Source organism: Eucyclogobius newberryi, unplaced genomic scaffold (assembly GCF_026437365.1).
Source record: "Eucyclogobius newberryi isolate DKJ021-1_F unplaced genomic scaffold, fEucNew1.0.hap1 SCAF_12, whole genome shotgun sequence".
Lineage (NCBI taxonomy): Eukaryota > Metazoa > Chordata > Actinopteri > Gobiiformes > Gobiidae > Eucyclogobius > Eucyclogobius newberryi.
Window position 1 is genome coordinate 25,504,090 of NW_027315746.1, and position 24,579 is coordinate 25,528,668.

The window sequence follows — 24,579 nt, forward strand, 5'->3', positions numbered from 1 at the left end:
GGGTGGTCCTCGCTCAATAATGCATGGGCCAGCAGTTGTGTAACCAGCCTCGTAGGTCGAAACTGTTTCACCCCTCATTTCCGACGCATTACAATCCGAATAGCAATGCGAGCTTGATGAATTTTCCCTCGGATGGATGGCGGGTGGCGCTTACCTGGTCGTCAATAGGCATCACCAGAATCCCCCCAATTTTGAGCAGCACTTTCATGTAATTTTCATGGTCTTTCTGCACTCCTGCCCCGCAGTAAATTCGATCGTACTGGTGACTGTCTGTAGCGATTTCTAGGCAATTCCCCACCACAAAGACGGGCTCGCAGAACTCAAACCTGTAAGAGAAAAGACAGCGAGAGAGCGTGTTGTATTATGTTAAGCGTGTAAAGGACCGTCTGTTGTTGTTTTATTTTCATGCTCGTAATCTGAATGCTAAATGTCTGACATGTCTGGTACTCACTTGTCAAAACTGTCACTATTCTTAATAAAGTCGTCCAGTTTATCCCTGGCATAGTCCACCACGTCCCTGTGCAGCTCCACCCCGTGATTCACTCCAAAAGGCCCTGCAAATAAAACGGAAATTAATCCTTTTTCAATGGACACCATAGCAACGCCTATCTCAGATTTTGTCTACGCTTCTCTTTGTTTGGAAGTCTAAAAGTGACAAAAGCTTTTGGTTGACAAAAGGCCAGCAGCGAACCATTATTTCAGAAGTTTTCTCATTTTTAGATTGGTTGACTACTCAAACAATTATTTCTTGTGTACATTGAGACTTTAAAGGCTTCTAGATAGAGACTATTTACAAATCAAAATGCAAAACTAGTTTCATTGTTGTCATTGTTATAAATAGGGAATGTTTGTGTTTATCTGTATAGTCCAGATATTTATTACCTTAATCAATTAGCAAATTTCAAAATAATCAATTACTTCTGAAGAGTTGATTATTTTGAAATTTGCTTTACATGCAAGGTATGATTAGACTTGATCTTGTGGGCTATATTTTAGAATTTCAGTGCTTGAGTAGAATGTTCACTTTTTTACTTTTACTCTTCTACTTATCAGGCCTCTACTTTAGGTAAAATGATTTAACTTTAACAACATTCTTACTTGAATATAATTTCTGACTACTCTACCCACCTACATAGTCTCCCAAGTCAATAATTAAGCAGTATTTGGTTTAATTCAAATCTAATCAACAATTTGATGTAGAAAGAAAATAAATTGTTCTTCAAAAATAAAATATGTATGTTCTATAATCAATATTGCAATTCATTTGCTCTTGTGGGTAAGCTTTAGGCATGACTCAACAGCAACAGATGTGGAAGTGCCCCCCCTACCTGCCACTGGTTAAATAACACATTATAAAGCATTATTAGAGTAAATCTTCAGTGAAGGTTTAATTGTGTATAAACTAGACATATTTCATCTCAATATATCACCGTTTTAACTGGTCAAACATATCAATCATAATGGTAGTTCAGCACTGTGAAGAAAGACATATCTAATGGCAGATAACAGCTAATAAAGGGCCGTCTTTGGGGCCGTCTTAGTTAAACAAATGAGGTCTAATCTCCGTGAGCGCTTCATTGCAGAAGATTATGGTGACCTGTGACCTTCCAGGCCCACCACGGATTCTGATTGGACGTGTGAAATCTGACCATAATCAGCCTCTCTGCTCTGACCTGAGATGTCTTCAATCACAAGGTCACGCACTTTACATAACATGGAATAGTGATTATTTTTGGCAAGTTTCAATTGTTAAATATTAAAAACCTGCACTCTTGGTTGAATTGAGTGTTTGTTATTTGGTTGGTGCAAATCGGGAAAGGTCACAAATGCTACTATATTGTTTTATGTTTATATTATTCATATTATTGTCCTCCATTGCAGGTATGAATGTTTTCAAGTTTTTGCAGTACAACATTTGCTAAAACTTGAATGTAAATTAGGTAAATAATGCACAAATGTGAATTAAAAGTCAAATGCCACAAAACGTATGTCACTTAATTAAACCCCATTTTGCAAGATTGTAGTTAATGTTTCTTTTCTATTTATTTATTTACTTTTTGACTATGTGATCAAAACCACTACTTTGATGTTATCTTCCCACCCATCACAACAGAGCACTGAAAATACATATACACATTTTTTGGGTGATTGTGTTTTTTTAACTTAAGCTAAGGGCTGATTTTTCCAAAAAACGCCTGTCTGAATGTTGCCCTAATTCAAACTGAGGCTGTTTCTGAACCCTTTGGAGAACAAACAAATGCCTTGGCTCTTTGTGAAGCTGAGACATTGAAGTCATTTTTAAGTGGTAAAAAGTTATGTACAGAGGAAAATCTGATTTCAAACCCCACCTGGACTTTATGGGGTAAATCTAAGTACCAGTAAATTGAATTAAAGTAAAGTATTGGTTGATAGAAAATATATTGAGCATTTAGATTTGTTTTTTATTTGAGGATTTGGAGTGACCCCAGATGATCCCAGAAATATGTGGGTTAAAGCTTTCCCTTTCCAGGAGCTTCATAGTTCCCTTATACCAGATGGTTGACAAAAAGAAATACATCATGAAAAGTTGAGTTGCTGGGGCTTAACAAATGTACTATGTATCTTTTTGGATGCATTTAATCTATTTTAACTGTATGTTTACTGTACTCTACAGTGTGGTTTGTTTTGTATTCACAAGAAAATGTAGAAAGATTAGCAATAAAGAACCCACTCGTGCTTATTACATACCAATGATCAGGCCAACCATTGTGCTCAGGTATCCCGTTCCGCTACCCAGATTGAGGAAGGAGAGCCCCGGCTGCAGTTTGAGCGCCTCCATCACCTCCGAGTATATACAAGGCGCAGACAGGTGAATGTTCCCATGCTTCCACGCCAAATCTTTATAGGCACTGTCCCGGTACCCGTCCAGGTAGTAGTCCCCGCGGTCTATGGCTCGGAAGGCCTGCTCCACCTTCTCCGTGCGGATGTACTGGGCATCCTTCAGGTTATCTATGAGGTCGTCGTTGTCCTCCCCGGCGCTCACGGCTCCTCCCATGTCCGCGGGTTGCTACGGCTACAAGCAGAAGGGCAGGGCGGGACCCGGGATGTGTGCGGGGATGACGGATGCCCCCTCAAAGTGTCATAGAGAGGAATGGTGCAGGCGGCGGTTCAAGCAACAGTCATGTCCAGGCGTTAAATGACCTGTGAAGAATGGGGGAGAAAACAGAGTGACAATTTGCCTGGCAGCAGTGGCAATGGTGTCCGCTTCTATTTACGACGAGAAGGGTGATGTATGGGCTTATATGGGCGCAGATTTAGTCATAGTCAAATAATCAACTATGTAATGCATTAAGGACCAATAAGACAAGTTAATCAAGAGAAATATTAATGATACCTGCTACGTGATTTATGAGGAAAACCATAATAGTAAAAATTGCATTATTTATGGGAGTAGTTGCTTGGGCTTTCCAGAAACATATTCAAATTCAGTGTCATGTTACGTTTTCTCAATTAATCTAAAAGCAACTTTTTGGTAGTACCAGTAGTAACAACAGGAGTTGGGTCATAGATATTCTGAACACACATTGCCATCCCACACACTTTTAGAACTATGTACTTGGGCCTCAATACTTCTGCAATGGACACAATCGATGGATACCTTTGGAACGTACTTTTGGCAGCAGGAAAAAAGGCCATCACAAGAAAATGGATGACACAAACATCACAAACGTTCAAGGACTAGACTTACATAGTAACACATCAGAAAAAATTACAAAATTTGGACAAATTTGACAGTCTTTTTGACCAGGTGGGACTTCTATTTTCGTTTGAAGGATTTTGTTTCTTTGAATGATTAGTGCTACTTGAGTTGACATTATTGCCTACTTATTGTCTTTAAAGAATTGTTTTTAGCGCGTCCGTTTTATTTTGCTTTGGTAGTGATAGTTTGGGCCAGCCTGATTGGGAGATAGGCCTAATGGCTTAGCACATTTCTGTGCTGCGATGTCGCCTGTCACATTGCATTGCTTGTCAATTTTCCGTCTCATTTAATTTGATATTCATGATGATTTCTCTGTAAATATGAGGTTGTTTTTTGTAAAATAATCAGTCAATCAAATTTATTTATAGAGCACAATTCGTACAAAGCGCAATTCAAAGTGCTTTACAATGTTAAGACACATTTAATAAAGTGAAATAAAAACACAATGCCGTTTATAAGAATATAAAACAGCGTATGTTAAAATAAACTAGATTTTGCAATGGCTGAAGCCATTGCTTGAGTGTCTGCATTCTTGCTGAAAGTGTACATGTGTGTAAGTACAAATTTGTTGAAGTGTGAAGTTGTTTGAAGTTGTTTAATTGTGTTAAAGGTATTTTTTGTGTTAAAAGTTTTTTTTGTGTTAAAAGTACTTTTTGTGTTAAAAGTATTTTTTGTGTTAAAAGTTTTTTTTGTGTTAAAAGTACTTTTTTGTGTTAAAAGTACTTTTTGTGTTAAAAGTATTTTTTGTGTTAAAAGTATTTTTTGTGTTAAAAGTACTTTTTGTGAAAAAGTATTTTTTGTGTTAAAAGTATTTTTAGTGTTAAAAGTATTTTTGGTGTAAAAGTATTTTTTTTATGTAAAAGTACTTTTTTTGTAAAAGTACTGCATGTGTGTAAAAGTACTACATGTGTGTAAAAGTACTACATGTGTTTAAATACTAATGTGTTGAATTCTGGATGTGTTGAAAGTGTTTGGAAGTGTGGAAGTGTTAATATTTGTTGAAAACATGACTTGTGTTCAATGCCACATTTATTACAATGAGTACTTTTGTAAATACTGTAAAAAGTACAGGTAGTACAAATGTCAAAAGTAATAGCAAACGTACGACTGTGAAAGCGATCGTAATGAGGTATCACTTGTTGAAATCGGTGAAAGCGTCAAGGAGTTGAAACTTACCGAAGGTGGAAAAGTGTCAAAATACTTATACTTTTGTAAATACTGCAAAAAGTACAAGTATTACAAATGTTAAAAGTAATAGCAGTAATGAGACCGTGAAAGCGATCGTAATGAGGTATCACTTGTTGAAATCGGTGAAAGCGTTAAGGAGTTGAAACGCGCCAAAGGTTTTGACTGGAAAGGGTTAAATATTATACTTTTGCAAATACTGCAAAAAGTACAAGTAGTACCAATGTCAAAAGTAATAGCACACGTAATACTACGAAAGCGATCGTAATAAGGTATAACTTGTTGAAATCGGTTAAAGCGTTAAGGAGTTGAAACGCGCCGAATGGAAAATATAATAATAAAAAACACTAGAACATATAGTGTCTGCGAGACATCTCGCAGACACTCAATAAATAAAAACATTAAAACAACAATTAATGTGGTATTTAAAATATTAAAACCCAGGTAAAAGTCATAGGCGCGGCTAAACAATACAGTCTTTAGCTTAGATTTAAACACAGCCGGGGTGGGGGCCCATCTCACAACTTCGAGAAGGCTATTCCAGACCTTTACCCCATTGAACTGGGACGCAGATTGTCCATGTCTGGTCTTGGACATTCACAAGTATTTGGGAGTAACGGAATTCTACACTGTTCTCTACAGTTGGGTTTTTATGTGCTTAGTTTTAGTTTGTAGGGACATTAACCAATTTAGGAAAATACAGCTTATTAAAGATTTGCATATTTTTTCAAACTAAACCTTTTCTGCTCTGCTAATAGAGTGAGCCTTTAAGCTGGTAAAGAGCAAAAGGCCATTTTGTGCTATTAAAAAGATCACTCAAGATTAAGAAGCAAATCTCTATTTGTGAAAAGTGGGCCAAAGTAGACTATGCATTCAAAATAAATAAACCAACCAACCATCTTCTACCTATAGTCTTTTACATTAAAGCACATAACTCTATTAACCGTCTTCCAAGTTTTGCTGAAAATCTGATTAGGAGGTCACAATCCCAAGCCCCCAATTAAATACTTCAAATACTTTGGTGATGGTGACTAAACATTCCAAGCTGCCAGCATATTACTAAATAGAAGTCAGGATTCCAAAGACACATCTTGCCTCCTCAGCATCCCCATATCTGACTCAGCTAATAAAGATTTGATTAAGAGGTGACTTTGGGAGGGGGACCGCTAGGGTAATTTTCCATCGGCTTTGACTCTGTGCTACAAAGAAGTCATTGATTCGGTCACCGTCACTGACTGTATGGTGTGTTTCCAAACCTCTATCTGCCCTTCCCATAATGCAAGGACTTTCTCACATTTGAACAAAAAGTGAGGTAAATGGGTCAGGAGAAGATGTAAACTGTAGGCAAATTGCTTTCGGAAACAGTTAGAAGATTGGTGAGATTCTTTCACAGCCCTGAACAGGTCATTACCACACATAACTTTAGAGTGAAGGAAAGTGCAGTTTAACATTTTCACGATATGAGTTGAATTCTAATTGGTAAATGTTTTAGTTTAAAAGGTAGGGTATGGCTGGCACTCTTACTGGTTTCAAATAGGGTACACCGATGGGTCAGGCTTGTAAAAATTAAATGCACTGTACCTGATTTTTAAAAACAACTTGAAACTTTGCGATACATGGTCCACATGGAAAGAGTTTAAAATTAACTTATTCTGCTTTCATTTTCAAAACAGTGAAAAAAATTTAAACAAGAACAAACAAAATGGCTTCTCCGGGCTTAGTTAAAGGACAAATATTATGGATGTTTTGATATAATCTCTTTAATCCTTCCTAAACATGATTCAACAAACACATATAAATAAAACTAAATACAACTCCAGGTGTGTTTTAATAAGGGGACAATGTTATTACATTGTTAAAAGCTCAAGAAAGTAATTTGTTTTATAATATGTGTCCTTTAACTGAATTGCTGGTAATCACAAGATATGTCAGGGAGCAATAAACAAGCTGCCAAGTCTGAATAAGAACGCTTTGGCTAAATGGCATGAAGATAAAACAATAACTGATGATAGTAAGATATAAACTATGAGATGACTATTGGGGCTTTACTAAAATAAAATAAAAACAGGCCTTGACTAAATACTTTGACTAATTATATACACAAAATGTAAAGTATTTGGTTTTATTGTACATTGTTAGGTCCAAACTTCTGAGTTGGTTGTGGGTAGTGAAGTGAAATGTAATAAAACAACCAATTTACCTAGTCACTTATTTTAGGAACTACAAAATATGTCTTAATTTATGATACTTATACCTTTCAAAATCTTTCACCTCTGTAAACTTCACGTCTTTTCTAAACACACGTAGGCTTATTGCAAACTAGTATTTTGAGGATTTAGAAAGTCAGCGCCAGAGAATACTGCATTTCCCAAGCAGGCATAATTAAATACAACTCAAGATATACTTTTCAAGTAAAAGTTGCAATAAAAAAGGTAAAAAATGCAAATGAATGCCATTTTCCTGTCAATGTTCTCACGTATACTGACCTAATTTGACCACTCGTTTACATCCAAAACTTTGCTATCTTTCCTGGAGGTCTATTACGACACTACAGCAGTTTCTAAATCCACGAAGCCCCTCTGGAAAAGATCTAAAATAAGACCCTGGTACAGTTTTGAATCCTGTCCTCAGTTTGAACTCCAGACTACTGCTTGGCTGCCATTTAGGTCACACCAGGCACTAGTGTAATCCATCCCTAAACTAACATCTATGCAACCAGACATAAACAACCTGGAAGTACATCTGTAGTAGTGGAAGTATTTAGTTAACAAGCTGTATTTCAAGCTAAAGTGGTCGCTGGCGCTGCATAATAATAATTGATCACTCTCTGAGCCCGTGTACAAACTACTGTTAGGAACTGTCACTCAGAAGCGACTTCCCAGATTGAAAACAGTTTGTGATTCCCTAAAAGCTGTAATTAATAAAGCACGAGTGAGGGGAAACATGCCGTCTAAACGCTTCAAATGTGTCGACAAATGCAAATGTTCGACTCCGAGCCGCAAAGACACCTGAACAGAATACATTACAGGCTTTGTTTACACCGGAGGATTCTTTTCTTCAGCGAGACCTAGGGTAGTGCAGCGTTTCTTCTCATGCACAACAGAGACAACGACGACTATTTATTTTTAATGCAAAGCAACAAAAACAAGTGTATAGAAGGAGGCATCACTTGGTATGGATTTGGAAGTCATGTCTATTCTGGGAGCAAGATTTGTTGTAGTTTGAGTAACTTTTGAGGTCATTTCCATTATGATTAAGTTCCGAAGCTGGGATCTTCAACAGCAAGAATCACTCCCCAGATTTAACCAAACTCCAAAGCCCTCGGTCATCTCTACAAAAATGAAAAGTGCCACATTAATTACATTTCTATTTGGATGATTTCCATTCATTCTGATCCGTCATGATGTGATCTCTGTGATCCAGTGACCTCCTCTCAGCCCCCCACACACACACAGAATAAAAACTGAATGATATCTAATTTACAGAGCACGCCAACTTAACTTAATTACACAAATTCCGGTTCCATTCTGTATTTTAAATGAGTTGATCTTGTGAGCTCATGACTTCTATTAGAAAGACTTTGGTGGGTCAGATCCAAGTCATGACTATGCTGATACAATAAAGAGATCATACATAAATATTCAAAAGGGACATCCACTGCCCTACACCCAAAGCTCTTCACTTAACTATGAAGTATAAATAGATTTGATTTGATATTACATGGGGCAATGTAATGCTCAGTAAGTTTGCATTATACAAGCAATTTAATGATAAATGTTTGTTCTGAATTTGTTTTTCTGATAAGCTATTGCATGTTATATGGTTATGGTTATGGTTATGGTTAAGGTACACCACAAATGATCTATGTCTACCCAGATCTATCAAGTTATCCAGTTTGTGTGGTAAATTGATAGACTTATAATAACTAAACACTCAAGGATTGGGTCAGACAAATGCTGACACGGGTGTGCAGTTTAGGTACAGGACACCCTCTTCTGGTGGTTTTAAGTTCTAATTTTGTTGTGTGTGCATGTGCATTTATAAAAATGTAGATCTAAAAGTCATTTCAAAAACAAATTTATTATTGTGGTCATGTTACAACTAGGGCAGTGAGTGGTTTTGAAACCTTGTAGTGTAATAGCCCTGTGAATAAACTCTACTGTAATGCACAATTCACAGTTTGCAACCCCCTTAGGCTACAAATCTTGTGATCCCTCAAAACTTTTCCCTCTTGCTTTTTGGCAGCACCATTACCTATTCTCAAATGTACTAAAAGTACTTGACAAACTGTTTAGAATTGTGACAGCTGTCCCATAAGCAGAAGCAGTCGGCAGAATCTCTCCATCTGCGAATGTAGTTTGTACTGTATCAAATGTTGCACTCAAACTGGTTTGGAAATGTAAAATGGTGCACAAATTTTATTTAATTTTTACTACACTAGAAATGTTTCAGTTTCAACTCAGTGTGTTTGTAGGAAAAAGGAGTCAAACTATTTTCATTCTATTTCACCAAAGTTGAAACCTACTGAAAACACCTAAATCCTGATCTTTAAATATGCACTGTGTAAGTTTTCTGGTAGCTGTATGCCATCTGCTTGTCTCCATAGAGATAACATTGCATTGCTGAAATCTTCCACAATATGGAACAAACTTCTCTACCTCACCTGCAGGCTCTATGGCAATAACAGGCATCACTTTGAGATTATGATTCACGCTTTTCGCACTAAACGCCTAGATTATTGCAAAGCACTTGATGTTGGTCTCAAACATCTCTCGCACGAACACAACTTGTGCAGAATGCAGCCGCTCGCCTTTTGAATGGTACAAAAAACTGGATCATATCACATCTGTTTTTATGTCTCTGCACCGGCTTCCTGTCTCTTAAATGCCTTCTCGGCCTCGCTTAATATCATCTGTCCGACCTGATTCAGCCCTTCGTGCTCTCTCGGGTCAGCAGATCATTCCTTGTTATTGGTCCCAAAAACAAGGAGGAAACTTAGAGGAAATTTAAAGTGCAAAATAAATAACGTTGGATTGGACTGGATAGAACAGTCAAGCAAGTCAAGTCCAAGCAAAGCAATAAGTCCCTCTGCCAGAAAGGTTACAGAGTAAAGGAGTGAATTGTATTGCATCATCACATCATCACAACTACATCTGACTTAAATTGAAAACTCATCTACAGTCACACCTTAGCCTGGGGAGCCATTAGCTGCCATAGAATCTATGAAATCGCTGTCAGATTTGAACTTGACAAGCAAAACAAAACATACAAATGCAAATCGTAAAAAAAAAAAAAAATACAAAAGCATTAAAATTGTTATGAGTAAAATCATACCTATGAGTTCAGTTCAGGACATAAAAATGTACTGAATGATGATTAAAGAAGTTTGTATCCTAGAATGAGTAGGACATAGGACACAATGTCGCCTTCTTTTGTAGAACAAGTTGTCCTTACTTAAGACAGCACCTTCCTTTAATGTTTTACAGCTTCATTCCTCAACAATAACAAAAGGGACCAGACTTGGATCTCAGAGGGCAAAAACAGATGGTTCCTTCTGTGATAAATGAGTCCTCCTTTAGTTTTTGGCGGCATAACGCATAGATCAGCTTCTGTGGACTATGTATTATCCAGTAGTTGTCGCAGATGTTTGTTTGGTCCCCACGACTGACACCTGCTGCAGCCAATGGGAGCGGCGCCTGGTCACGTGGTGCAGTTGCCACACAGACGCCGTCCTCTCAGCCAATCAGAGCGCAGCACACTTTCTTCACTGCGTGAGGCGAGGAGAGCAAAACAACAACAGCGTTTTCATCAAATGTTGTCAAGCGTTATTAATCACTGACATTTCCCGGCCCCGCGCGCCCGCACAGGTGACGGCTCCGTGGTTTATAGAGCCGTCTCCCTCGTGCTGACAACACGGCGTCACTGCGCGCTTTTGTTCCCACAGCCCACAAAACGCATTTGGCCACCGCGCTCTCTTTGCAGTGCGATTAACCTCAATCTTTAGCCGTGACCAGCTAAACCGGTTTGATAAAAGGCCGATCCAGTCGTGTTATGCAGGTGATGGAGAAGAATTACGGTTGATTGTGATTTAATAATCAAAGCTGTTGGCCGCTTGCCTTTAGGAAAACTTGCTCGAGTTCTTTTGTTCAACACGCGCCATGAAAATTGCTCAGAGAAACAGTGGGAAATGTGCTAACTTTGATAATACAGTGTCAGGTGGCGCACAAATGTAGAATAAGTGAAGGGATGAACGTGTCGAAGCACAAAGTGTCAATAGACCTTAGCTCCTGTTAGCTTTTGCGTGGGCCTGAGTGCGCCATCACCAAAACAATGGCTGGATAAGCCTGTCCTGCTCTAACACTCCGGGCTCTGAAAACAACTGTGGAAACACGGCGAACATAATCCACGGCATGACAGCGGTGCATCAAGCCAAAGATCAGATGACGAATACTCACAATGCCGTGTCGCATTCACTCTTTGCGGCACTTCTCCGGAGCAATGCGACGCACACGCACTTCGAGACGTCCACAGCGGCAGACAGAAGTGTGTCAGTGGTTCACGGGACCAAAAAGTGGCAGGTCCAGGTGAAGGTTCTGTGCGCTGTGGCAGTTCCTCTGTGGCTGGGGCCGAGTGCAAGAACAAGAACCGCCGAGGAGAGGATGTAAACACAGGTCACGTGGTGTGGAGACGTCGATACGGGGAAGAAGACGCTCTGTTGATCAATGGACTCTCACCTCATGCGGAGGAGATTTGGGGCTGTGACCCTGTCTGGAGCCCCCGCACTGCTATAATTAGGCCATTGCTTTCACCACAAAAACTGAAGAATATTTAGTGTGTAAAGGAAGACAACAATATGTAAAAAATGCAGGGGTACAGGCTAAACTAAAGGGAAATGTGTGTTAGAATCATGGTTTAGCTTGTACTCAGTGGTGAAGTAAATGTGGGATGTTTACCCTGTTGACAGACATAATCTGGGATTGACACGTGGCAGGAGAGCAGCAATACTCTCCCAGACTGTGTATCAGGGACATTGTGTATTCTGTAGCCTATTTTTTCCTCATTTGCTGACGAAGCTTTCTATACACTTATGATGTACCATGTTTCTTTTTCTTAGAACCCTGGACAGATCCTGGAAAAACCTTACCCATCTATAACCCCCACTGCTCCCCAAGGCAAGTCCTATATTTAGTGTACAGCTGGTTTCTGCACCCACTTTTGCAATCACAGGTGGCTTTAATAAGAAACGAGCACCACTGGTCAGCAGATATGGGCCACTCTCCCTTTCATTCATTCATTTTATTTATTTATTGATACAGGGAAAACCCAATGAAAAAATGTCTCTTTTTCATGGATCCCATGTTAAAACACAAACAATAAACAACAAACAAACACAGGATACTAATACAAAAATAAAACATTCAATAAAATTAACCAATACATAAAATACATTTATAAATACAATATGAGATACAATTATATAAAACAAGTGCATCAACACTAGTCCTTGACCAGTTGTTTAAAATCACTAAAAAGCATCCACAGGGAGGGGGCAAAGTTGTTGAAAGCCTTTTTCCAGTCTTTGTGTTGATACAATGGGATTGTATATTAAAAATGTGCTGAGACCTCAAACGGTGAATACTTGACCTGATGTGCAAAAAAACTTGATAAATTATCAGGCAAAATGCCAACTAGAGCCTTATATGCAAACAAAAGGCAGTGCTGTTCTCTTCTTGCATCCTACTTTAGAATATGATTCACAGTGGTGAGTTATAAAAAACAGTAGTATTCTTCCTTATCAATCAGAGGACACACTATAATGTTGTTTCTATGGATGGTAACTCTTCGTTTTACCCATACATTACTGCCACGTCACCCACAACATGTTAAACTCTCTGAACACAAGTCAGTGCAGTGGAGTTCACATATATCATTTAGTGGTGCAATCCTGAGATGTTCCTGTGCAGGCGTTTTTAACTTAAGCTTTGTTATGTAACACTGCAGTGTATTTACGTTTGTGTTTGGTCATAATATTTAGTGCCAACATTTGCATTTCAATGGCGTTGCTCAGTGCAGCGTTCCCGGGTACAATATATCACTCTGTGTATAGCTTTTGAAATAGGAAAAGGGGTCATGCTTGCTTATGTGGCCCTGAATAACCTCCACAATGCAATGTATAGGAGAAGAAACAAGTCAGTGAAGTTTTAGGAACATGACTTCTTTATACTTTGTTTTTTGAGGTTTGAATCCCCACAAGGATGCCTAGTTTCTCCACATTTTAACCAGAAATATCTCTCATTCAACAGATCTTCCACAGGAGACTACATTTAGATACATCTTTAGATTTCAAGTAGCTTATTTAATTTTCATAGCCTTGTAATATTGTAATTTCATATAAAACAGTAAAACATAGGGACAGTTTAGCTTCTTTAGGTACCTTGCTTGCATTTGTTTGGGCAAATAATTTCCTCAAAATTGCATTAATAAGGCGTGTTAATTATTATTTAAGTTCTAGGATGGAATTTGCTGTTTAAATGTCCGATGGCAGATTTGTTGACCTAGTTTATGATTAATATCTCTGTAATTACTGGGCCCATTCACATGAAACAAAAACTGGTACAAAGTTCAAAATTTTTTCTAAATAAACAAAAGGAATATTGTTTGTTCACATTAGCCTAAGAAGATTGTTAAATGTTTCAACTCCAAAGGTGTGATTGTCGTCAGTTGAAAGGACTATAATATGACATGAGATTAATATGACAAGTTTGAGTCAATTCTAGTTATTAATGGTAAGATTTAACATTTGAGTATTTATATGTTGGATATTCCTTTAAAAACAGTATATCGACATTGAAGATGTGCAAAATGTGAAGTATTAAACATTAGAAAAAGAGCTGATTAAAAATAAAAATGAATAAACTATAAAGTTATAATTATGCACTTTTTTCTTATAATTAAACCTTAACTAATATGTGTAAAGACAAATTTCAGCACATTTCTGTCAGACCTATAATTGTCTCATTGTTCATTGGCTCTTGTCCACCATCTGAGATTATGACATCATTAAATTTTCGAATGTGAAGGCAAAAGAAATATGGCAGCCAATATGTGTCATCGGTCTCTCACTTTTGTACAGGCAGCACACTAGTATTGGAGAATGATCTGGTCCTTTAGGTAAACTGATTTAACTTAAAGACTTACGTTATGGTTCTCAGCTGACAGAACCTTTAGATTTTCACGCTCTAAACTGATTTAAGTACAACAAGGTTAACATTTCGACAATGTCTTTTGCAGCAATAGATTTTCTGCTGCGGCTAATTGGCTGCTTGGAGGTTTATGTTCACAAGATGTTCAGAATGTGTACCTATTAAAGAGGCCAGGCATGGAGTTCTTCTTCATGGGGAAAAGACATATGCCAAATGACATTTGTTTTTAAATCAGAGTTGTGTGTTTTATGAATTATATAAATCAGTTAAATCTGGGCTATTTTGAATTAATTGGACATAAGGTTTCACTGGTATTTCAGAGGTAATTTAATTTTAGGATTCATTCTGGAGTTTTATTAGGAATACTGTGAACACATGGGTTGTTTGGGGCTGTGTCCTCATGGTGTAGTGCATACCCACTGCCTCTCTGTACGTACACTTGTACACTCAGCATAGAGTACAGGAATAGTGCAGACAGGATAGGACATGCTGGAGAATCTGTGAGATACTATAGCCCTTAAGGGACCTCAGTGCACTTGGATGACCCAGTCCTTACTTCACCTGTTTTCTTAAAGTATTTTAGGCCTGAAGGCTTTATTTGACACTTGCTGCATGAAATATGGGAGCGATATGATGATAATAACCATGTGTGCAATGTCCTTATCAACTGCACCTCCGGTGAGCATCAATTTGTTGATTTATTTTTTCAGTCATTGCATCCAACATATTCTAACTCTACTTTCCTATTAGGTTTCATTGATGTTTGGAGTTAACCCCAGCTAGGCCTTAAGTCTGTTGATTCGGTGGTTCTTTAAGAAGGTGTGTCATAAGACACTAAGATGATCTTATAACATTTTAAATGATGACACTGTATTTCATTAACTTTGTTCAAATTGAAAATAGTAGCCTACATTAGTGAAATTATGTGAAATGACAATCACATTTTGTGCAGTTGCAAGGTTATTTTGGGAGCACAAGCCTGAAAAGTTTGAGATTTTATTTAGCCTATTAAATGGGACAGTCCATACATGTTGCACATGCACATTTGCAACAAACAAGCAGTAGAAGATGGATGGAAAACTCTGAGAAGCCTAAAAGCTTCTAGGCTAAAAGCTTAGTGTAAATATGAATGTTTCTTGAAACATTCTTGAAATGGATGGCACATAAGATAATGGTCTTGTGTGCTGATTTTATTAGATAGTAAAATATAAATGGGCCAATGGAGCATGCAGTGTTTCATAAAATGATCAGACTCCAAAATGTGTGGAATGTTGATTGTCGATTGAACTCGCTGACCAGCTCCTGAATTGTGGTCTGTTGTGGTTATTCATTCGAGTGGTCACTAGATGTCGCTGTTGCTCTATGAAATCTGATGCGGTTTCACGCAGCGGGAGTTGTTCACAGAAACACAACAGACGCATTTGAAAAGTTTATTTCTACCATACACAAACTGTACAACACAGCGCATATCTGTTTATTATGAAATAGTAAAAGTAATAGGAAGTTTCAATTTACAAACTACCTAAACTCAAAAAGCATTACATTTCAATGTAAAAGAAAAGAAAAATTACAATACAATTTCATCTTACTAATATCGTTCCACAAAAGCATTTCACATTACAAAACATCAAATACTAACAGGGAAAAATAAATATTATTCACAAAACTTCCTGAGCAAACAATGTGGAATAAGAATTAAACCAAATAAATAATACATAATAGGTGATGAAATTTTCCTTTTTGACAAAATGTTTTTTTTCCTAGGATTTGGCCCCCCTGCTGTCTTCAAAAAGTGGCTACATGTTTTTGACTTCCCTTTGCAAAAATAAAGGCATATATTGCTCAAATGAATAATGCTTTCACATATTTTTTCTTCTTTTGGAAATGCAAAGGGCAGCGTGGCCAACTAAACGTACAAAGGTGCTATCATTTCAACGAGACACAACAGTTTAACCTAACATTATCTTGTATGATTTTTTCTTTTTATGATATTGATTGCAACTGAAATGCAAACCATAGGTGATTTGTGGTTAGGTTTATTTAAAAAGAGCTACTTCCATGTTTGCTCAGAGTATTCCAACTGGTCTAAATGTTAAGGCCCATAATGGAAATTTAAGTCAAACTTGATTTTGATATTAAATGAGTTTCTTGCAAGAAAATCTATGCAAGAATAAGAGAAGAAAAAAAAATCTCAGTTGTGAACTTGTGAGATAAGATATCGGGACAACATAAGTGAAACAGTCATCAAACATTTGCTCCTATGAAAATAATTGTACTGTATAATAAATTAGACACCATCCACATAATACTGTCCTACCACAAAACATAGTTATATTTTTTATGGATCATATACATTTAGGCACATACTATATGCACACGCCGCAGTGTGTGCACAAAAAGGCAGTTTAATATCTATATATGAAAAAAGACATCTTGACAAAGTGTGGATTTTTCATGTGTGATGCACTTCTCTCGTGGCACGCTTTGCAAAGCAGAACTGGACATTCAAGTTCACTGATGTTGCATGATTTTTTTGCTCAGTGTCACTTACTGTTTGCATTCAGCTGCTTTTTGGAAAAATACAGTACAGATGCATTTTTGATCTCACTTTGTCTTTTTTATACATTCAGTCTCCAATAAAGAGTAGAAAGCAAGCAATTCATAAAATATTTAGGCTTTTGGTCGTTTCTTTTAAGGGGAATCCAACTGAAGATCTAATAATAATAATATCAATATATGTTTTCAACACTAGATGGCGTAACTATGCCATAAAATTGGAACGTGCTTCTACAGTGTGCAGAACAAACTTTGATAATAGAAATTTACAATTGTCAAAATAAATAAAACTGGGAAATAAATACATAGATGGACAAATATAATAATAAATAGTGATAATATAAGAATGACATGATCACATACTGATTCAAATCAAGCAAACAATACAAAATAATTAAGTGCAAGAGGGGTAAAGGGTCTCACTGGATGAACATATCGTGTGAATGCAGAAACAGTAAAAGCATCTGGCTGGTAATGTTCTCAGTGCAGTATATTTCTGTGAAAATGTCGCACCCATTTCCAAAGCCTTGTCTTATACGTAGATGCAGCCAGGCCTGCACTCTGTGTAAAATAGAGCAATCTAGTGCCATTATCCCAAGTCAAAGAAACCTCTGGGTAGTACTGCTTAAACATGGATGCCCTTAATAGCCTGTTTGATATTATCCAAGAGGGTCTTGCACTCCGGAGAGTATTCATGCTCCGAGTTATTGTACATATCAGTTAATGTGTTCACATAGGCTTCGAAATTATGCTCACTGATGGGTCCCTGTAACAGAGTAAAACATGTTAGACTATTAGTGAACAGAGCCTTTTCACAAGTTTTTCCCTAGAGGACAAGGTAATGATAAGGGGTGGTGAGTTTGCGGCCGTACCATTTGAGGCAGTTGGATGTCTGTTAGGCTGTTAATGAGGGCTTGGCTAAGGCGTGCGAGCTCCTTCAAAAGGCTGTCGTTGTGCTGTTCGATAATCTTGTTCTCCTCCTCAATTGTCTTCAGGTTACATTCCATCGATGAAATCTGCTTTCGGGGTAAAATAATAAGGCACAGTTAAAATTTGGAAGCCTGAACACAGAAAACACCTGGTTGAAAGAGGAGCGTTGCCAGAGTAAATATTTACCTGGGTTTGGAGCTGCATCATGTCAGCTTCTATTTTCATGTTGGAATCGTTCAATTCCTTTATTTCATGATCCAAGTGTTGAATGTCATCCTTATTTTCCACACCTAAGTAACAAAAGACAATATTGATGGTGTGCATGCCAGTCACATCCGTGTTGTTCCATGAAGTATGCTCACCGCTGCTAGTTTTCACTTTGATAGTCATCTCTTCTTCTGGGTGCTTTTTCTTGATACTTTGTGCATTCAGCGGGCAACCTGATAAGCTGTGGTTCAGCAGGTCAAAAATGACATATCTTAGATAAGGAAAGAGCACATAGTGTAGAGTCAAAAGAACAATGCCACTGGTGCTATTGTAAATAGTGAAAAAGATAGCTGGAAATTAAATTGTGCTTATTTTGTAGTTTTTGTCTGGTAAATAAATAATCTTATATATTTAGTAAAAAGGTGCTTTTGTATTTTTTTAATATCTTTAGAAACCATACCAAACAAACTATATTTTTCCTCCTCAAGTATTTGAAACTCACAACACTAAAGTGAGCTACATTTAGAAAAATAGGGTGACGTCCCTTTCACTTTACTATGACTATGGGAAATAGTATTTTTCAAATGAGTAATTTATGCATGATATTATTGATTTAAGGTCATAACGGTCAGCCCTAGTAAAAACACAACATGTCGCCCTGCTGTATTGTTTCGAGATAAAATGGAGGACCAGTGGCCTCACCTTCTGTGAGTGGCAAACACATTATTGGCATGTCCAAGGCCATTGCAGCCAGGCAGGGGACAATGGGGCAGTTCCTGTTTATTGGCCTTCCAGGCAAAGGGCAGCCCATTGATGGACGACTCCTTCTGTCTTTTGGCAGCCAATGGACAACTGCTCGCGCTGCGGTGAGATGTGTATTTCCCCGATATATGGCCCTGTCCATCACATCCTATTACTGGACACCTACCAGGAACACACAAATGTTGTTAATCTGCATTCACACTGGGGAAAATCATTCAGTGTGAGTTGTATTCAATAATATCTCTGTGCTAAAACATGTGACTGCACTGAACAGATATGTAGAGCGGGAACAAATAAAAAATACTGGACAGCTATCTTCTGGGATCATTAAAAGAAAAATCACTTTTAATAACTAGACCGGAAGATTTGTTAACCATTAAGTTGATTAATCCAGCCAAATGCTGATTAAAAATAACCTCTCTAAAACTACAAATGGACTCCACTAATCGCATTACCCACAAGTTAGTAATCCTTGAGCGGAAAAAATAGTGTGTACGTTCTACCGTTTCTAATATTTGTGCCAAAAACATGACTCCTGCTGCACGCTCATTAAGAGTTTATCAGTTGCATTTCCAGCCCTGTTCCGTGCAGGTCGGTAATGGAGTGACATGAATTACACATAATTGTCATCTGTCCCCTCATGCGAAAGAATGTAATTTAGAGGTGGCTATAACCCTCTCCCTTATTGATAAAGGTGAAAGGTCATGTGAGATGATACAAATAGCAGGCATGCTGCAGAGTGCTGCCACAAAAAGCCTGTTTCAGCATTTTGTTCCTCAATGGCACAGGCAGAGCAGCACTTAGAGGACAAAACAACATAGGCCCAAGTACTTTCATGGACCACCACAGGTAGGTAGCTTTACACAGCACCCCAGGACAATGGAGACATGCCATATGGCCCACCATTTACAATAATCTAGGGACATTTGCTACCCTCCCCCTTTCTCTCTTATCATCTAATTCCTAAGCCCTTGCATTAGTAATTAAAAAGAAAAATCACTGTCCAGATGTATTAGTAAACAAGGGTTCATATATCAGACTTTGGGCTTAAACTGCAAATCAATTACATTATATCTTTCAATAACACATCAGAGTGAAAGTGATTAACTGCAAAGTGAGTGCACCGCGGAGGCCATCAGCACAGCACATTTTCTTAATAAACTGTAATTATACAAAAGCACTCGGTTACATTCGAGATATTCCATTCTCTAAAGACACGAACCCAGCAGATTCGCCCCATTGTTAATCCATTGGAGAAAAATAATAATGATTTGATAATGTTGGAAGAGTATTATTTTCTTTGTTTAACTTAATGGCCTCCAGGTATTATACCCGGCAAGCGTGACACATTTCCCACAATACTTTGCCTCGTATTTTTTTTTAATTTTCTGCACAAAGGGAATGACAGAATGGCGGGTGAAAAGATCTTACTTAAGCTCTTGCTCATCTTTCTCGTCCTTGTTTGGTGTGAGCCTCAAGCCTCCTTTCCTGGCGCGCGGACATCCCGACAAGCTGCGCGTGACAAGACGTGCTCAGGTTAGCGCCATGGTTAGCTCACACACACGCATTTTTAGCTCCAAATATTAACAAGAATTCAACCTGAGAGCCTTCATTACCGTGCCACAACTCCAATAAATGCGTCTGTTCGTTTGAATGTAATGAACTTGAAGATACAAGTGTCGAAAGTACTGCGTAAGTTGTATGTATTTACCAGGTAATTAACGTTAGCTCTGTAATTGAACTAGCATGATGACGCAGTGAGTTAGCATTGGTTTATATGGTAGTTGTAAAGTTTTTGTAAAATATTCTTATTATTGCTACCAGGTCCGGTCTGTAGTTTCGTCTGCACTGTGCTCAAATGTTCCACTGGAGTTTAGTCAGTTAAATGCCATGGTCACAATGTTGAGGAAAGCCTGCACTCCCGTCTGATGTTACAGTGGGTGTCATTAAGTTAAACAGAAAAACTAATATTGAACAAACATTGACTTTTCCACTTAAATGGCATTAACAGACAGTGTGAAATGCAGGCAGATGTGCAGACGTGGCCATCTGTGTCAATGATATGCATCTGAAAGCAGATTTCATGTTTAGTTATTTGAGCATTTTCTCCTCTACCTTCTGTGTGAAGCATAGTTCCCCGTCACGTGACCAGATCCATCACAACCAGGTGTTGGGCACCTGCAGGTGGAGAGACAGAGACAGGTGCATTTTACAGCAGACTGCAGCAGCAACGTTGTGTGAGGTAAATACACATCATGCATAATGTATAGTAAAGGGAAAGGTGAAGGAAGGCTGAAGTAGATGGACATGAAAAAAAAAAAAATTAAAAGTTGAAATCGTACTTTAGTTCCTGAGAGTTGGCTGCCATCAGTGATTTGAGTGTTTTGTCAGCCAGGGGACATCCAGACACACTGGGGATAAAGAGCTAACAGTCAGTTTAATACACTCTTTGATCACAGCTGAATTATGGCATCGTAACACAATGACAAAATGCATAATTATATAATAGTGAAAACACAATGTTGTGTTGCCTTTGTGACAAGGCTCTTCACTCCAGCTTTAATACAAATGACATAGCCAACTATCTGAGCGTACAAGCTGCTTCAAACAGTAATAATCAACATAATTAAACAATCAGCATTGTTTTCCTTATCTGTATATCTGCTGCTGCTAATGAGGTGTAATTAATTACTCTACCTCCGATGTGAAGCATAATTCCCCGTCACATGGCCACTGCCATCACAGCCTGGGGTTGGACAGCTGCATCAGAACAAATACACTTTAATACACAGATTATTCAACTCTGCACGCTTTTTAAGCTTTTACAGAATTGTTCATTTATTGCTGAACATGATCAGTGATTCGGAGTTAGTACAGCAGGAAGTTTAGTAATATATCCTTGTGCTGCGCACTTTCTCCTGCGATATTTTTTGAGGGTTTGCTGTGCTGTAGGAACTAGGCTTTTCTACTTGATGGTGTCATTCTGGAGAGGAGGTCCAGCAGAGCATGCACTCTAACTACAAGAGTCAAGATTTGTAAGCTTGTACAGGACATACAGGGAGAAAACTCACTTTTAAAAAGAAACAATTCTCCTCCACAAGAACCTGCAGACATATTAGTTACAATACGGGATACTTGAGTTCATTTTCACTTATACTATCTTAACATAGGTTTTTTTGTAAGAACACAGACCATCTGTCAAAAAAGCCTTCTCAAAAGCAAACTCATTATGTACAGCTGAGTGCATCCTGAAGCCTGTGTGGCCCTCCCCCCACCTCGCCCCCCCGCTCCCTCCCCCTCCCTGTGACCCCAGTGTTGGCCAGCCCTACCTCAGCAGCTCTTTCTTCATGTCTCTTAACAGCAGCTTGGCTTTGGCACTCATCAGTCCATCTCCCTGGTAGTGCTGCTCCTCCAGAGAGACATGATCAAAATCCTCCTGCAACAAAAACAAGAATGACTTTCACAACATTGCACCAAACCATTGACCTAAAAGTGAATAATTAATTAAAAGCCTTGTTTAATACTCTTAGCACACAAGGTTTAGGGTTAGAGAGTAAAGCACAGAGATTATGCTTAAGGAGACATACAGTTGTAAATCATACATGCATTTAAAGTCATGCTTAATCCACATGCATGGATTTCTTTTGTAACATTTGGAGATAATCTGATGCTGTTTTACAATCCAGTTCGAGTGGGTTAGAACTACACATCATTTTACTTAAACAACGAAAACTTAAAAACTGTCTAATTGGCTAATTTGACAAAACTTTATTGTGTTTAAACTAGATTAAGGTGACACACATTTTTAATTTACACACCCTCAAGAAAAACAATTACTCTCATCTAATCTTTCAAAGCCCAGTTAACAAAGGCACTGACAGTTATTTTTCTCACACATCCAGCACAACTGTTAACTTTTCACTGCATTTTAATAGCACGAGGGTGTCATACTTTCCTGTCATTGCATAAGGCATGGCATTTTATTATTTTTATCTCTCGTGCACCTCTTTTTCTTGCAGAATGTGAGGCTTGCTGAAGTTGACGGGAAAGTGGCTCTCCCAGCTGTCCCGCTCGCACAGCGGTTTGTAGAACGCCGGGCTGACGAGCACGCTGCCACTCTTGACCATAGCGGCCGCATCCAGAGGAGAGGGCAACTCTTCACAGGGCAACTTGGACGGGGCCTTGGGGTGCTCCTTGCTCTTTTTCATGCTCAAGTCCAGGGTGCCGTTCTCGTCCACCTCTATGGGCATGTCCTGGACGAAATGAGGCAGGTTTCAAGTTTATTTGTAGAGCTCATTTTGTTGACAAAGGAATCGAAAGTGCTTTATAGAACTGGAAAGTGTGTTGCAAAATGACAATACAAACAACATGAAAATATAAATCATTATTATAAGAGTCACATGAACATCTACACAAAAACATTTCAGCTTCACAGTCAAAAAGCTAAATATAAAGGTTTGATTAATTAGAACATTTTGATGTTTTTTTTTTCTTTTCTTGTTATTAGAGGAACTTTTAAAACAATTAATTTTGGGCGTTTGCGTGAATTTCTTTTGGCCCTTTTCTTTATTCAAATGAGATTCTTTTTAGAAAGTTTAAAATGCTTTTCAACAAATAAAAAAATCTATGGTGATGTATTGCTTCTATTACTTCTTTTCAACTGTTAACAAAGTTTCTTGAAGTGGATCTCAGCAGCGGAGATGAGGCGTGGCTCAAATTCCACAAAATGAATAAATAAAATAAATAAATCCGTACATATTTTTTACATCATAATTCAAGTAAAAGCCACACACAATAGCAAGTGAATATTATGATTATTGCCTTGTTTAGCCGTCTGATGGGAGTAAACGTGAATGCAGTTTGAAAATAAAATCTAGCTAAATTATGAAATGTTTCTCTACAATTGTTTTGATATTTTAAACTCCAAAAGATCTTGTCCCTCCCTGATTATAACTAAATAATCAAGGTTAAGGGACTGTACGGTACACAAGAATTTGGCAAAAGCAACTCCATTTAGTTAGTTTATCTAATTCCAGACAAAATACCTATATAAGTTAACTCTGAAAAAGATAATAATCACTGGTGTGTATTTTTCTTTTTCTGTGACAGCTGTGTTGTCTGTTTTCTAGGACACACAACCAAGATGGCAGCTGGGGGTGGCTTCTGCTGGTTTTAGGTCATCATTATTATAGCAAAAATTAAAAGCTTAACGTGGCATAAGTTTGCTTCTGATGAAAAACGTGTTTGTCCTTTAGTGCTGAAACGCAGCAGTGGAATTATGTGGACTTTTTTCGTTAATGCCCGAATACGACCCATCAATCAAATCAATTATTCAACGCATATGTTTTATTAGACTCTACACATTATTTTTGCAACAAAGGGCAGCGTTTCAAATTAATTAAAAGGTATAATTTTCATGGTTGTTGGATGTGGCTGTCCACTTTAATTACCCTGCTATTTGATGATGTGTCTACCTCATCAAAACAGGACAGAGGAAAACTAAAGGATGAGCTTTTTGATTTTAATTATGTTCCAAGGACAAAACAATGTAGTTATTAAAATTATATGGCTATTATTAATACTTGGTATGTTGGCGAACATTTGGGCCATTTGTAAAGTGTGTTTTTTAAAAGTTATGATACATGTGTAGATAAGTTACAACACGACAAAGATGGCCCCGCTTTTCAGACATGAAGCTGGTCTTTATTTTGTGCATCTTTCCAAGACAACTAAGCTGCAAATGAGAACAGATGATTAACTTGCTAACACTGTTTTATTCATTCAGTGGGCTGGTACCTGGGACAGGGCCACGTTCTCAGCTCAACAAGCTGGGAGACAACGATCTGTGCTGTGTAGGTGTGGAAACCTTGAATCATCTACAGTACAGTGTGTATGTGTATGTAAGCCACAAGGTGCACACAAGACTAATCAGGAAGAGACTTCAGGACAAGTTTAACAAGAGGAGCAGAAAAGCACAGATTGAACTTTAGGCGTCTC

General features: G+C 38.0%; 2 protein-coding genes across 10 annotated transcripts in view; both read right to left on the minus strand.

Moving 5' to 3' along the window:
• The window catches only part of pcmtd1 (protein-L-isoaspartate (D-aspartate) O-methyltransferase domain containing 1), a 28,193-nt gene extending 16,598 nt beyond the window's left edge, over nucleotides 1-11,595 (minus strand). Inside the window, exons 1-4 of the mRNA XM_072441670.1 lie at nucleotides 11,380-11,595; nucleotides 2,728-3,180; nucleotides 452-554; nucleotides 155-326 (exon numbers count right to left, since the gene is read on the minus strand). Of these exons, the coding sequence (XP_072297771.1) occupies nucleotides 155-326; nucleotides 452-554; nucleotides 2,728-3,034 (582 nt within the window). The 5' untranslated portion in view covers nucleotides 3,035-3,180; nucleotides 11,380-11,595. The remainder of the gene's footprint in view (nucleotides 1-154; nucleotides 327-451; nucleotides 555-2,727; nucleotides 3,181-11,379) is intronic.
• Nucleotides 11,596-15,543: 3,948 nt separating this feature from the next.
• Nucleotides 15,544-24,579, minus strand: part of st18 (ST18 C2H2C-type zinc finger transcription factor) — a 39,537-nt gene continuing 30,501 nt past the window's right edge. For 4 of the 9 annotated variants that reach the window (XM_072441684.1, XM_072441677.1, XM_072441681.1 and 1 more), the window contains 11 exons: nucleotides 22,587-22,835; nucleotides 21,912-22,018; nucleotides 21,280-21,342; nucleotides 20,925-20,993; nucleotides 20,698-20,760; nucleotides 20,014-20,094; nucleotides 18,523-18,744; nucleotides 17,976-18,091; nucleotides 17,800-17,903; nucleotides 17,556-17,702; nucleotides 15,544-17,449 (listed from right to left, as the gene is read on the minus strand). In XM_072441684.1, the coding sequence (XP_072297785.1) occupies nucleotides 17,309-17,449; nucleotides 17,556-17,702; nucleotides 17,800-17,903; nucleotides 17,976-18,091; nucleotides 18,523-18,744; nucleotides 20,014-20,094; nucleotides 20,698-20,760; nucleotides 20,925-20,993; nucleotides 21,280-21,342; nucleotides 21,912-22,018; nucleotides 22,587-22,835 (1,362 nt within the window). In that variant the 3' untranslated portion in view covers nucleotides 15,544-17,308. The remainder of the gene's footprint in view (nucleotides 17,450-17,555; nucleotides 17,703-17,799; nucleotides 17,904-17,975; nucleotides 18,092-18,522; nucleotides 18,745-20,013; nucleotides 20,095-20,697; nucleotides 20,761-20,924; nucleotides 20,994-21,279; nucleotides 21,343-21,911; nucleotides 22,019-22,586; nucleotides 22,836-24,579) is intronic. The other 5 variants (XM_072441680.1, XM_072441679.1, XM_072441678.1 and 2 more) reach the window with 5 other exon arrangements.